The sequence below is a fragment of the Phyllostomus discolor genome, chromosome 4 (genome assembly GCF_004126475.2).
Source record: "Phyllostomus discolor isolate MPI-MPIP mPhyDis1 chromosome 4, mPhyDis1.pri.v3, whole genome shotgun sequence".
Lineage (NCBI taxonomy): Eukaryota > Metazoa > Chordata > Mammalia > Chiroptera > Phyllostomidae > Phyllostomus > Phyllostomus discolor.
The window spans coordinates 176,951,496-176,965,676 of NC_040906.2; the positions used below are offsets into that span (position 1 = coordinate 176,951,496).

At 37.2% G+C, this 14,181-nt stretch overlaps 1 protein-coding gene across 2 annotated transcripts in view; it reads left to right on the forward strand.

The window, feature by feature from the left end:
• The first annotated feature begins 956 nt into the window (after nt 1-956).
• The window catches only part of HSF2 (heat shock transcription factor 2), a 37,683-nt gene continuing 24,458 nt past the window's right edge, over nt 957-14,181 (forward strand). The window contains exon 1 of one of the 2 annotated variants that reach the window (XM_028508887.2): nt 957-1,227. In XM_028508887.2, coding sequence (XP_028364688.1) covers nt 1,135-1,227 — 93 coding nt within the window. In that variant the 5' untranslated portion in view covers nt 957-1,134. The remainder of the gene's footprint in view (nt 1,228-14,181) is intronic. The other variant, XM_028508886.2, reaches the window with a different exon arrangement.

Sequence of the window (14,181 nt, forward strand, 5' to 3'; positions counted from 1 at the left end):
TCCAGGAAATAAGCCAATCTTACGCTAAATTTTGTATAAAGTGTTATTGGCTCTGACTTGTTATAATTCTTTTTTATTTTCAAAGCATTTTCACACCTACTGTTAATAATACTTTACATGGCTGAAAATAGAGATATTCTTATTCTCAATGAGGAAATGAAGAAGGACACCACCAATGGATTAAGGGATTACTCTGATTTACGAGGTACCACTGCAATTTAATATGCACTATAGTGTTCTTGAAGCTAAACTCAAACAAGCTAGCTCCTTGTCCAATATTTCTTTCCCCACTATAACCAATTATCTCCAGCAAATAAGAATATACCCACAAAGTAAGTGTAGAAACTATTATTTCAGTTGATTAAAATAGTGTAAGACTACTTCTTTTTTTGTTGAGTATGTAGTGTGCATTCAGTGTCTGTTGAATTAAAGTGCCTACTAGAGATCCTGATCCACAGAATAAAGAATGAGTTACTTAAATTCCTTTTTTGATAAACGTCTTTTAAAAAGACCATTTTCTTCTAATTAAAATTGAAGAACAAGGTCTATTATTTTTAAGATAGTTTCAATTTGTAGCCTAACACATCAGGCTTGAAAACTACTCCCTTCTCCTATCTTTATTATTGTACTCTTTCCTGCTAACTGGCACAAACCAGACGTGCTTGCCAAACTTATGACTCAGGCCTGTGAAGACATTTTGTAGCCTCTCAGTCAATGCCCAGGAACTCAAAACTGTTCCCACGTGCACTAGCCAAACATGGTCCCTAGGCCAAAGGTCCGGTACTGTAAGGGCTCTTGCATAAAAGGCGAATGAGAAGGCAGCGCCCCCTTTTGCTCCCACCCCCTTCACGTCCGTAGTATCCAATCGCTTTCCTCTGTCGTGTAGTCGGCGTCCCGGATTGGCTGGGGATGAGACCGCGCGGGGCCAGTGCGCGCGGGCGGAGCTCGGAGACCTGTCCATCACGTGCAGCCTGGAGGCCTCCCGTACTCGCCGAGCACTTGGCGAGGTTGGGGGGCGGGGCCCGGGAACTGCTGCGCCTGCGTTGTGGGCGTTCTCGGGGAGCAGCTGCCGTCGCCGCCAACGCCACTGCTGCGTTCTGGTGTAGAACCTGGAATCCCTGCGTCTCGTTAACAATGAAGCAGAGTTCGAACGTGCCAGCTTTCCTCAGCAAGCTGTGGACGCTTGTGGAGGAAACCCACACCAACGAATTTATCACCTGGAGCCAGGTACGCGGTCGGAATAAGGCGGCCTCCGAACCCCCTGACTAACCGCCTCTTTTCTCGCTCTCTCCCGCGGGGTTGTCCCTCGCGGCCTGTGACTCGACGCCCTGTGCGAGGCCCGTGGGGTGGCGGGACGCCGCGGGCCTCTGCATTCGGTCTCGTGGGCTACCCCTGGTATTATTGTTCCCGCGGAGAGTTGCGGGAGCTGCTGGAGCCCCGGCTGGCGCGGCTAATCCCAGGCCGCGGTGGGGGAGGGGCGGCCCGCGCCCGGCGCCGCGGCGGAGGAGGCCTCGTAACGGTCCCTCCCGGTGGGCATTCGGAACCTGCCGGGCAGAGGCGGGGGGCGGCCGAGGAGCCGAGGGTGCGGGAGCTACCTTACCGCAGGCTCACACTCGGTCCTCCCGCCGGCCTCGCGGGGTACGAGCAGGCAGCCCTGGGTGGGATCTTCAACGCCGGGGTTTATCTGAGGAAATCTACCCCAGCGACCCGATTCTCCACTCCAAACACACGCTCCACTCTTCATCTGGGATTTTTACGAGGGGAGCATAAATGAGCAGGGAAGGAGGCAGGTGTTCAAAGCAGCTTACTGCTTATCAATAGGTTTTAAAATATTATGTAGAAAATAGGAGCTATTGAGCCATTTATATACACGGGTTTTTATGATTTTTTAAATGAAAGTGCTTATAGGTGTTGAGTAACTTAGTAAGGAGCTATTTCAAGTGAGTCACTAAATTTTATTAACAGTTGCTTCAGAGTGATAGATGTAATGCCTTGATTGTTTTGATTCCAACTGTGCCACTAAACGGGTCATCACCTTAGGCAAACTCCTTATCTTGTCTGCCTGTGCTTCAGCATGGGTTGGTAAAATGAACGGGTTGCCTAAGTGATCGATCCAATACCACTTCAACTTCCAAACACTAAAATTCTAAGCAGAATGATTTTTAGGTGAACAATGTGTTTGCATTAGAATTCACTCTTAGGTCATTGGAATTGTTTTGTGAAGGGCAATGGATTTCCCCTGCTTATTATAGATGATCATCTGTTAGGGATATTTTCTTGTTTAGAGGTTTGGAGGAGAAATCAAAACTACCTGCAGTGTTATCTCTTCTCTTCTCTCTCTTCTGTTCCTTTCCTGTCATAGGAATTCTCAGTTATATTATTCACTTTTGTCTTAACAGGGAGCACTGTGTTGAGTACTTGAAGTTTTGACTACTGTAACACCATATTCTATCTTACATTATTGCCATTTGTCCTTTCTTTTTAAGTCTTCTAGGACTTAATTTTTCTTGAGGTATCATCAACTGGATGGTATTAAGCATTTGATGAATTCTGTACAGTTATACAATGAAAGGTGAAAATAGGGAAGCCAGTTGCCTGCATACACTTAAAAATAAACAGATGTCTCATGCTTTCATCAGTCAGAAGGATTAAAAGTTGACAAGGATGGATCAGCACAGACTGCTGCTACTCAGCCTTGTATTCATGTTGCATATTGGATTTGAGAGTCTCCCTCCCACACAGACTGACTTTATTATGCTTTTTTGGTTTGCATGGGCCTTGTTTTTATTGCCTAGAAATGGTACATGAATACAGGGTCTGGCACAAATAACACCCCCTTTTTATTATAAGATCATAAGCGTGTATTTCTGTAACATCACAATAGCATACTCAAGCACACCGTATGACATTTTAGGTGAAATGTTCAAATAAAAACTGTAAATTATTACACCCATATTATTACCCCACCAACCATACACAAGCAGCCATTACTTTTGCCAGACCCTGTATGTTGGTAATTGGTTTTAATTAAAGGGTGTTATGTCAGTGGCAGGTCTAATAAATTCTTATTAGCCGAAATGTTTTAATAACATTCTTATGGGCAGCATCAAATGTGGAGAGTTTCATACTAATTCATAAATGCAACATTTTATGAATTCTAAGCCAAATAAGCAACTTAAAATCATTCCCATTTTTCCCATTATTAAGTCTAAACTTAACTACACATTTTATAATATATAATGGAAAAACTAAAATATAAAATTCATCTCATGAGGGCAAGGACAGTATCTATGCCAGGGACACAGTAGGTACTTAATTAATGTTTGACAAATTAGAGAAGTTCTTGAAATATATAATGGGAGTGCTGAGGATGATGATAAAAATCAGATTATGCTTTAAAAGAACCTTAGAAATCATCTAGTTTAGACTTATCTTGTAGATAAGGATTTGAGGTTTAGGATTAGTTATTCATGATTACAAAGCTAGCCATTATTTGAGGTGGAAGTCTAACATGGATTTCTGGCCTTTTAGACCAGTGTTCCAGCAACACCACAACACTTAATATAGGTTGGCACAATATTTAGTTACCAAAGTGTTACCCTTTCACAAGTCAGTGGACAGTTCTGGATTTAATATTGTTTAGGGCTAAAGCTTAGTGGCTTAGGGAAGCTTACTCCTACAGATTTTTCCAAAAACAGTGACGATGAAAGGTAAAACTTAAACAATGATGTTAGATGGAAAAACGAAAATAAATTACTCTCATGTTTTAAAAGTTGCTATTAGGCCCCGGTGTAGCTCAGTGGATTGAGCGTGGGCTGCGAATCAAAAGTGTTGCAGGTTCAATTCCCAGTTGGGGCACATGCCTGGGTTGCAGGCCATGACCCCCAGCAACCGCACATTGATGTTTCTCTCTCTATCTCCCTCCCTTCCCTCTCTAAAAATAAATAAATAAAATCTTTTAAAAAGTTGCTATTAAAAAAGTTACTTTAAAGAAGTTGTTTCTGTTTTCTTTCAAACTTGTTTTGCTGAATTTTGTTGGGTAATTTAGCATTTGTACTATTTCAGTGAAAATCATATTAAGACCTTTTAAAATGGAGACAACTGTATTCAACAACAATAAAGAATACCTATTAGAAGCAGCAGATGTTTTGGAATGGCAATATTTTATGAAATTTTTTTTCACTTGGGGAGAATAATTCACTCCCCCAGCTTGAGTGTAAGGCAAGGGGAGAAAACTCTTACCAACTAAAGTTTGGCTTAATATTCCTGAAGACTTGTGTAACTTCAGTTTTCTTTGAAAGTTGTATTATGACAAAAATTAGGAGTAAAATCATATTTTCATTCTCATCATTAATTATAGAAATGTAATATTCCAAGCAATTAGAATTATACTAAGTGTTTTATTGAATCAAATAATAGAAATGTCTTGAGACCTAGAGTGTCTTTAAAACTTACTGTACTTGTTTTATTTTTCCCATATTCCTGCTATGGAAGTTTCTTTTTACTTTCTTTTTCTGGTTCTTTCACTTCCTGTATCTTCAAAATTTTTATTTAGCTATTTTGCCTCTGGTAGTTAGTCTATTGCTGAATCAAGGACAGATAGTACAACTGGATGACCTAAAGCTGTTTCAGTTGTAGAAAAGTACTAAACAGAGAACACAGGTTTAGCTTGGAAACAACTGGGGAAACATGACTTTCAGAGATGAGGTTATAGAAGTTCTTGCCATTGATAGTGAGAAGCAGCTTTTACTGCTATTGATATTTGATACTCATGAATGTTGAAGTGATGCAGTATAAAAGAAGGGAAAAAATGGAAAGTTATGTTTTGCCAGTGTTACTACTTTTGTCTGGACTCTTCAGATTGCTTGAGGAGACCAAGAAGTGATTTCCACTGAAGACTTTATATCCACCTTCTTTGTGTGTGTCCTTTGGCATTCTGTACGTCCCTATCCCTCTCAAATCAGCAGAGACTAATTTGGACATACAAGGGAAAGGGTGTAAAAAATAGAATTTGTCCAGTGTTCCTAGTTATCTTGGTTGAGTTTGTAGGCTCTTAAACCTCCCAATGTTCTGGTATCGTTTTATACTTCTCAGCAACCATTATGTTATGACAGTATTGCCAAGTGAAAACAAAAAAGGCCACAAATGTGACAGAGATCCACTTTATGTGGACCTAGAGAAAAGTTGCAAGATTGATTGAGAAGTATTTTTAGTTTGTATATGTAAGAGAGAATGAGCCTGAGACTCAGAAGGAATGGTTGGTGAACATTAAGAAGTTATAGACTGATTATTTAAAAAAGCATTGCTAATTTCTGTTCTGAAAAATGTTTTAGTAATGGAGCTGATGTATTAGATTATTAGTAAGTATAGTTTATGTTTTTAACCAAGAGGATCAATTTGAGCAGTAACAACTGCTGCTACTCTTCAGAAACTTGTTAACATTTATGGGTAAGGCTTAAAGAGAAGCTACACGTTTCTCTCACTACCCTTAGTAATGGCTTTCCACCCCTTATAATGTAGAGAGTTCTCGGTTGTATGGCTTGAACCTCATAGGTCTAAACCATCAATAAGGGGGAATGTTTACATTCAGGTTATTTACTAATTTTAGAGTAGAGACTGCAGGAATACTGTAAGTAGAGAGACACAATGAGTGAATGAACTTGAATATGTGTGGGAGAGCAGAAATAACCAAGAGGCATTCATCTTCTCATTTCTAAAACCCAAGAAACGAAAGTCTAAAACTAAAATCTGATGTACTGTGATACAAATTCTTTTATTTAGTCACTCACAAATATTTGTTGTGAATCTGTTATGGCTAGACAGTATGCTAATACTAGGTTTAGTAGTGAACAAAATGCCTTCATGGAGCTTACATTCCAGTGAAGGATACTGATAATTAAAAAATAAGCAGACATAAATAGTATAATACAGTTAGTGTAAGTATCATAAAGAAAATGAAGCAGGGTGAAAAGAGAGAGTGCCATTTAGGGTCCATTTAGGAGACAAATCACACTTTTTTGAATAGGGAAAGTTGAATAGAATTCTAACTACATTAGGTGAACTGGAGTAAAGAAAACTTTATAGAATAAAGGAATAGCAGTTAAAGAGGCAGCCATCACTGCTAGGGCTAAGGTAGTGTCCAAGTTAGAGTGTCCAAGTTAGAGTGCCCAAGTAAAAACCCTCTTCCCAAGTCTTCTTGACCATTTTGGAAAGAGTGTGACCATGTTTCATTGAATGGCAAAGAAGTTACTGGTGCCACACTGGTGGAACTTACTGGGAATTCATCCTTCAGAACATGCCAGGAAATATAACCCCTAGCTAGAGGTTGGCAAACTATGGCCATGAGCCAGCCATCTGTTTTGCAAATAAACAAAGTTTAATTGGATCATAGCCATGCTTACTGTATTACATATTATTCATATAGTTGAATTCTTGCTACAGGGGCAGAGTTATGGTCCTATGATCTGCAAGCTTAAAATACTTATTGCTAGCCCTTTAAAATGTTTATCAGCCCTTGCTCTGGAGCAGGGGTGCCCAACTTCTGGGCTGCAGACCAGTACCAGTCCATACAGCAGGAGGTGAGTTTGAATATTGTGCCTGAATCATCCTGAAACCATTCCTCCTATCCTAGTCCATGAAAACATTGTCTTCCACAAAACTGATCCCTGGTGCCAGAAAGGATGGGGACTGCTGCTCTAGAGTACCTTAGAAAGCTGTTCATGGGGAGATGTCTTATAGGAGATACTCTAATTTGAAACCTTCAAGGGAGAGGGAGTGTTGGGGGAAGCTGCTATCCTTGGGGTATTCCATGTACTGCAAGAGCTAGGTGCTGAAGAACCTTTATGCAATGAAGGAGCCTGTTAAGGACACACTGGAATTAGGAAGGAGAATTTCTTCCTGTTTTAATATCTCTTTTGTTTCTTCTACTGACAAAACTTTAACAACATGCAAGCTAAGAAAAAAAAAGATATTCATGGGACCCAGCTCCATGTTTGCAGAGCAGACAATGAATTAATTTGGAGCAATAAATTGATAACTAGCATGTAAAACGACAGGTTTGTAGGTAATGAGGAACGCCTCTCTGAACAGGTGACTTTTGAAGAGAGACTTGAATGATTAGAAAGGATGGACCAGAGGAGCATGGCACATATAAAAGCCTTGAACATGGCTTGCTCGCGTGATTTGAAAAGGTGCATGTGATTAGAGTATCTTTAGAGAATGTGAGAGTGAGGTCAGAAAGGTAGGCAGGAGCAGATGGTTTGTATAGGGCCTTAGGGCTATGGTGAGAAGACTGGAAATGAAGGACCTTGTTAGAAGACTGTAACAGTTTACTACTATAGTTTTGAGTATACTGTGGCTGAGATTAGGGTACAGCAGTGAAAGTGGTGAGAAGTAGTCTGATTTGATACCTACTTTAAAGGCAAAGCTGCAGAACTTACTGATAAATTGGCTGAAGTTGGAGGAGAGACAGAAGAATTAGTTTGGGCCTGAATAGCAGGATGAATGATGGTACCATTTGCTAAGATGTAGGATGATTTGGAGAAGTGCTGGGGAGGTGTAGTGCATATAAACTTTGAGATTACAATTGGATCACTGGTATTATTTGAAAATTATTTTATTTACATTTTCATTGACCACACTTAGTCATATGGTCACACTAATTTTAAAAGAGGTGGGGAAGTGCAGGGTTAGGAAGGAGAACAAATATCTAAGAACAGCCTGAATGACTTCTACACTCGAAGACATCCATGTGGAAATATCGATTAGGATGTTTGGATATGACTGGTGTTCAGGGTGGAATTTGGATCTTGTGAGTGGTAAAAGCCCTGGGATTGGATGAGATGACCCAGGGAGACAAATGAAGATAGAAGGAACTGAAAGATAGGGTGTTCCAACATTTAGAGGGTATGAAGAGAAGATAAATCTAGCCAAAGAGATTGAGAAGAAACAATAAAAGGAAAGACAGGGACTGAGGTCATAGAAGTTAATGGAAAAAAATGGCTCAAGGAGGAGAATAAATGTCATATGTTATTATGAATATTCTTATACACCTTTCCTGGTGTGTATCAGCAAACAATTTTCTAACGTATACACACCTACATTGAAGTGTAGAATTGTTGGGAAATGTGGTATGAAATGTTCAACCTCAATATAGTTCAAATTGTTTTCCAAAGAGACAAACCAGTATATACTTTTTTAGCCATATATGAGATTTTCCATGAACACATATTTTCAAAATTTGAGTTTATCATTTTTACTAATCTACTGGATGTAAACTGTTATCTCAACAAGGTCTTAATTTATAATTTCCTGATTATGAAGGAGTTCAAACACCTTTTTGTATTTATTGACCATTTATGTTTCTTATTCTGTGACATGTTTCACCATTTTTCTATTGGGTGACTTATTTTTTTATTATTTGTAGGAATTCCTTGTACTGTGTATTCTTTTTTTTTTTTTTTTTTTTTGGATATATCTGCTGCCTGTATCTTCTCTCCATTTGTGGCTTATCTTTTTACATTGTTTTGATGAGCAGAGGTTCTTAATTTTAGTATAATTTAAAATATCTTTTTTTGTGGTTTATGCTTTTTGTTTCTTCAGAATGTTTTCCCTTACCTACCCCAAAGGGAAAAAAATACTTTTCCATCTCCTGAAAGTTTTAAAGGTTAACATTTCATATCTTAATCCCCTAGAATTTATTTTTGTGTTATATAAGGGATCCAGTTTCATTATTTTTAATATAAATATTTAGCTGTCCTGGCCCCTTATTGAGTAGTTTCTCCTTTCCCCAGTGATATGTAATTTGGTACCTTTGTCTTACAGCAAAATTATATATTATGGTTTTGTTTCTAGGTTCTCTATTCTGTTCCATCAATTGCATATCACATGCCCTTACCACATACCTTAATTACCATAGCTTTATAAAAAGTCTTGCTTTTGGGAGGGCAACTTATTTTTCAGGAGTATCATAACTATTGTTGGTCTTAGATCTTCCGTATATGTTCTAAAATCAAGCTCCATTAAAAAAAACTGGAATTTTTTTATTGGAATTGCATTGAAATTGTAAAATAGATATCATTACAATGTTGTATATTCCCATGAAATAAGACATATTTCTAAATTCATTTTATTATTTAATAACATTTTATAATTTGCAATTAGGTCTTGCACATTTTTGTTAGATTTTTCGTATGTATTTTATAGATGTTGTATGTGGTATCCTTTAGTCTAAAATATATTTCTAGTTATTGCTGATAAATACAAGTACCATTTGTACATTTATAGTAAACCAATGAGCTAATCATTTTACTGATTTGGGTTCTCTTTTAAGTGTACATCTGTAACATCTGTAAATAGCAATTTTGTTCTTTCTTTTAGAACCTTGTACCGTCATTTTGTTTTCTTTTGCAATGACTAAGACCTCAAGAAGGGTGTCTGATTAGAGGAGTGAGCGATCATGGGATTCCTATTCCTTATTTGTAAAGGGAACATTTTTAATATTTTCCTTAAATACTAGCTGTTAAAATTGAGAGTTTTTAATTTATTTTTTGGTTGTTGATGTCAAACTTAATTGGGTAACTTTAAAGGAAAGGGACGGATGACAGGTTGGGGCATACAGGAAAAAAATGATTTGGGGGGAATAGGAAGATATGTTTGAAATTGACAGTAGGGTAGAACATAGTGAGTTAAAGAGCATTGTGTAAAAATGTTGACAACAGGAAATCCACATGTGAAATATGAGATGGTCAAGGGCAGAGATTTAGATGTGATAATCATCATACATAATGAAGTCAATAATTAGATACACTATTGTGGATGAGATTTTTTTTTTAAGGAAAGAGTATAATAGGTGCCATGGTCAAGGATAGAAACCAAAAACACACTATTCTTGATAGGTGGAAGGCAGTTGAAAGGAAATACAAGAGATAGGATAGCCAATAGTGTATAGTTTTAAAGCCAAGAGTAGAGCATTTAAAGAGGGGATTGTCAGTAATGCTAAATGAAATGCTACAGAGAGGTGTAGGAAGATAGGACAGAAAAGAGGACATGCTTTTGGCATTTGACATTTTTTTAAAAAATGGTTTCGGTAGAGTGAGAGAAACAGAAACCAGTTCTTAGTGAAAGTTAGTAGATGGTCCTGAATTAGCAAAGGGCACTTTAAAATATGTTTGTTTAATTTTGCATTGAAGGAAAAGACAAATGGGGGTGGGTGGGTAGATTGAGAGGGAAAGTCCTTTGAAGATAGGAAATTATGCATTTTTCAGTTATTACCTAATAACCATTAGTAGTAATTCAACTTTTTAAATTTTACCAATACAATAAGTGAGAAATTATTTGTTTTGCTGTACATTTAATTATGAGTGAAACCAAGTCTCCCTAAAATTCACACTGAGTTTTTCATTTGTTAGAAATTTTTAATTAGTGCAGTTAATTTTTTATCATAAATGTTTAAAATATTAATAGTCCTCAACTTTATTGAACTTTTAAAAGTAACTCTGCTATCAGCTTAAATGATATAAATTGTATTCTCCTCTTACACCTGAACTTCCCCAGTCTCCCTCTGGTCTTTTCAGCCATTAGCTCCAAGTACGAAGCAGGGATATGGGATGTAGAGGTTTCACAGTATGAATCTCCCCCATTTTAGAAGCTTTTCTGGAAGCCCCACTGAATACATTCTACCTTTATCTTATTAGTTAGGTGTGTTATTTGGCCACCTCTAATTGTAAGGGAGACTGAGAAATGTAGTTGCAGCATCAAACAAAATTGTGATTCAGCTAATAAGAAAGTAGATCATCCTTATTGTTGCGTATGGCAAGGTCTCTTTCTTTTTTTAAAGCTGAATAATACTGTCCCATTGTGGTATATAACAACGTCTGTCCAGAAGGTGCCTAGACATGTAATAAGAAAAATAGAGACATTTATTAAAGATGATACAAGATACAAGAAATATTGTACATAGGACAATGGTGCCTCAGTCCCCTTCAAAGTAGGCACCTTAGGATATCACAGTTCTCCCAATTGCCATGCCATCCACTGCCCTGTCAAATTTTCCTGAGTTTCATTGATGGTCTGAAATCTCTTCCCTTTCAAAGGTGACTTTAGTTTTGGGAAAAGCCAGAAGTTGCAAGCTACCAAATCTGGGCTGTAGTAGGGCTGAGTCACCTGGGTGATTGGATGTTTCACCAAAAATCTCTGCAAGAGATGTGATGCATGAACAGGTGCATTGTTGTGATGAAGCTGCCAATCACCAGTTGCCTATAGCTGCAGCCTTTTGAATCATCTGAATAGTTTCTGTGGAGGAATGTTCAAGCTTAATGCAAAATTTGAGCAGATTTGTTGCTCTGCTTGCTCAGTCATTTTGAATGTGATGGCCACACAGTTAACATGCTCACTCAACAGTGTCTATCACCCCCACTGACTACAGTGAAGTTGTCATTGTTCACATACAGGATTTCAGTCCACTCTCCTTAGGTTCCAGGTTACATTGATGTCACACAAACTGTTCTTGTTACATTAACAATGGCTGGACTTTTTCCAGACAGACCTCATATATATACACACATATATACATATATACACACACATACACATCACATAAATATATAAATATCTCAATTTTTCATAATTTTTTTAATCTAGTTTTTTCCCCATCTTGGCTACTGTGAATAATGCTGCAGTGAACACAGGAGTGCAGATATCTAGTCGAGGTACTGATTCCAGTTCCTTTGTGTATATACCTAGAAGAGGGATTGCTAAATCCCTGTGGTAAGGGTTTTGTTTGTTTGTTTGTTTGTTGTTTTTTTTGTTTTTTAATTTTATTTTAAGGGAACCTCCATACTGTTTTCTGTAATGGCTGTACCAATGTACTTCCCCACCAACAGTATACAAGGGTTCCCTTTCTTCCACATTCTTGCCAGCATATTCTTTTATTTTTTGATAGTAGCCATCCTGATAGGTATGAGGTGATACCTCATTTCAATTTTGATTTGCGTGTACCTGGTGTTTAGTAATGTTGAGCACGTTTTTGTATACCTGTTAGCTGTTTGTATGACTTTTGAGGAAAAAGGTCTATTCAAGTACTTTGCCTATTTGTTAATTATGGGTTTTGGGTTTTGTTTTTTGTTTTTTTTTTCTGTTGAGTTGTATGCTCATATATTTCGGATCTTAATCTCTTATCAGATATATTATTGCAATTCGTTTCATTCTGTTAGGTTATTTTGTTGATTCTTTTATGCAGGTGGAGATATTATATTAGCTTGGCTAACAGTTATTTCACTGTGTGTGTATATATATGAAGTCATTGTGTTGTACAACTTAAATAAATACAATTTTAGTTTTAAAAAATAAAAAAGTAGAGATAGGGTAGGCAGGTAGCAGTCTCCCTGAATAAATTTATTACTTTCTAGCTGTATGTCTTCTGGGTTTATTATGTATATCATGCTTCCAAATGTTTGATGATAAAGAGTGAGGCAGCAGTGAGCTTTTGTTTTTTCTTTCCAAATGAAGAGTTTATTAACTAATCCTTTTCCCTCTTGATTTACCCTCCTGATTTGAATGCTACTTTTATTCTTTATTAAATCCACATATTTACTTCTTTGTACTCTAGTCTATCCTTTCTTTAGTACCAAACTTTTGTAAACACTGTTATTCTACTATCTGTATGGGATAGGGTTAACACCTCTCCACCTCGTTTTTATATTTTCTTGAGTATTGCTACATAATTACTTTTACCAGTGAACTTCAGTACTTAATATATCCTTGTGTTAGCAGCTCTTAATCCTGCTACCAAAAATCTTTTTTTTCTTAATTGAGAGAGAATTTAATGTATTGATTAATTTTGGGAGAATTAACAGTTTTACCACAATGTATTTGTCCCTCTGTAATTTAATATTTTCTGAAAGGTCTTGTATATTTTTAAAATTCATTTTTAGATACTTGACACTTTTCTATTACTGGAATCTTTTATTCCATTTTAGTTTTAATTTTCTTGTGATAAATACATATAACATAAGATTAACCATTTTAATCATTTTTAAGTATATGGTTCAGTGCCATTAAGTATATTCACATTTGTTATGAAATCATCACTATCACCCATTTCCAGAATGTTTTTCATCTTCTCAGACTGAAACTTCATAGTTGTCAGATAGAACTTCCAGTTCCCTCCTTCCTCCTAGCCCATTGTACTGTCTCTATGAATTGACTCTTCTAAATACCTCATGCAAGTAGAATCATACAGTGTCTGCTCTTTTGTGACTAGCTTATTTCACTCAGCACTATCTTCCAGGTTCATCCATGTTGTAGCATGTCTCAGTTTCTTTCCTCTTCAGGGCTAAATACTATTCCCTCATATGTATATACCGCATTTTCTTTATCCATTCATCTGTCTGTGGACATTTGGGTTGCTTCCACCTTTTGCCTACTGTGAATAATGCTACTATGAACATGGGTGTACAAATATCCTTTCAAGTCCCTGCTCACAATTCCTTTGGGTATACACGTAGAAATAGAATTATATGGCAATTCTGTGTTTAATTTTATGAGGAACCACCAAACTCTTTTTTACAGTGGCTGCACTATTTTACATTGCCACCAGCAATGATGCAATAGGGGTTCTAATTTTCCTACCTCCTCACCAATACTTATTTTCTGTTTTTTTTTCCCCCTCCATGTGTATGTTTTAATAATGGCCATCCTAATCGCTATAAAGTGGTAATATTGTGGCTTTTGTTTTCATTTCCTTAATGATTAGTGATGTTAGGCATCTTTTCATGTGTTTATTATTCATTGTATATCTTTTTTGGAAAAATATCTACTCAAATCCTTCACCCGTTTCTAATCAGGTTGTTTGTTTTTGGCATTGTTGATGTTGAGTTGTAGAGGTTCTTTTTTTTTCTTTTACTTTAAAATCTGTATGGTTTTACTAACCAATGTGACCCAAATAAATTCAATATTTAAAAAAAGAACAAGTAAAAGATAAAAAAGATTGATCTGTTTTCCTGACTACTTACCTCTTTTAGGTTTTACAGTCCCCAGCCACACAAATTTTTGTAAGTCCTTCTGGGAGCCCAAGAACAACTGTGTCTCCCTGGGAAGCTTGGGCCTGCATGCGACAGACTTAGGGGAAATCTTTCAAATCTCTGACATATGGCCAGTCCCCAGACCCTGCCTCTGCCCTCA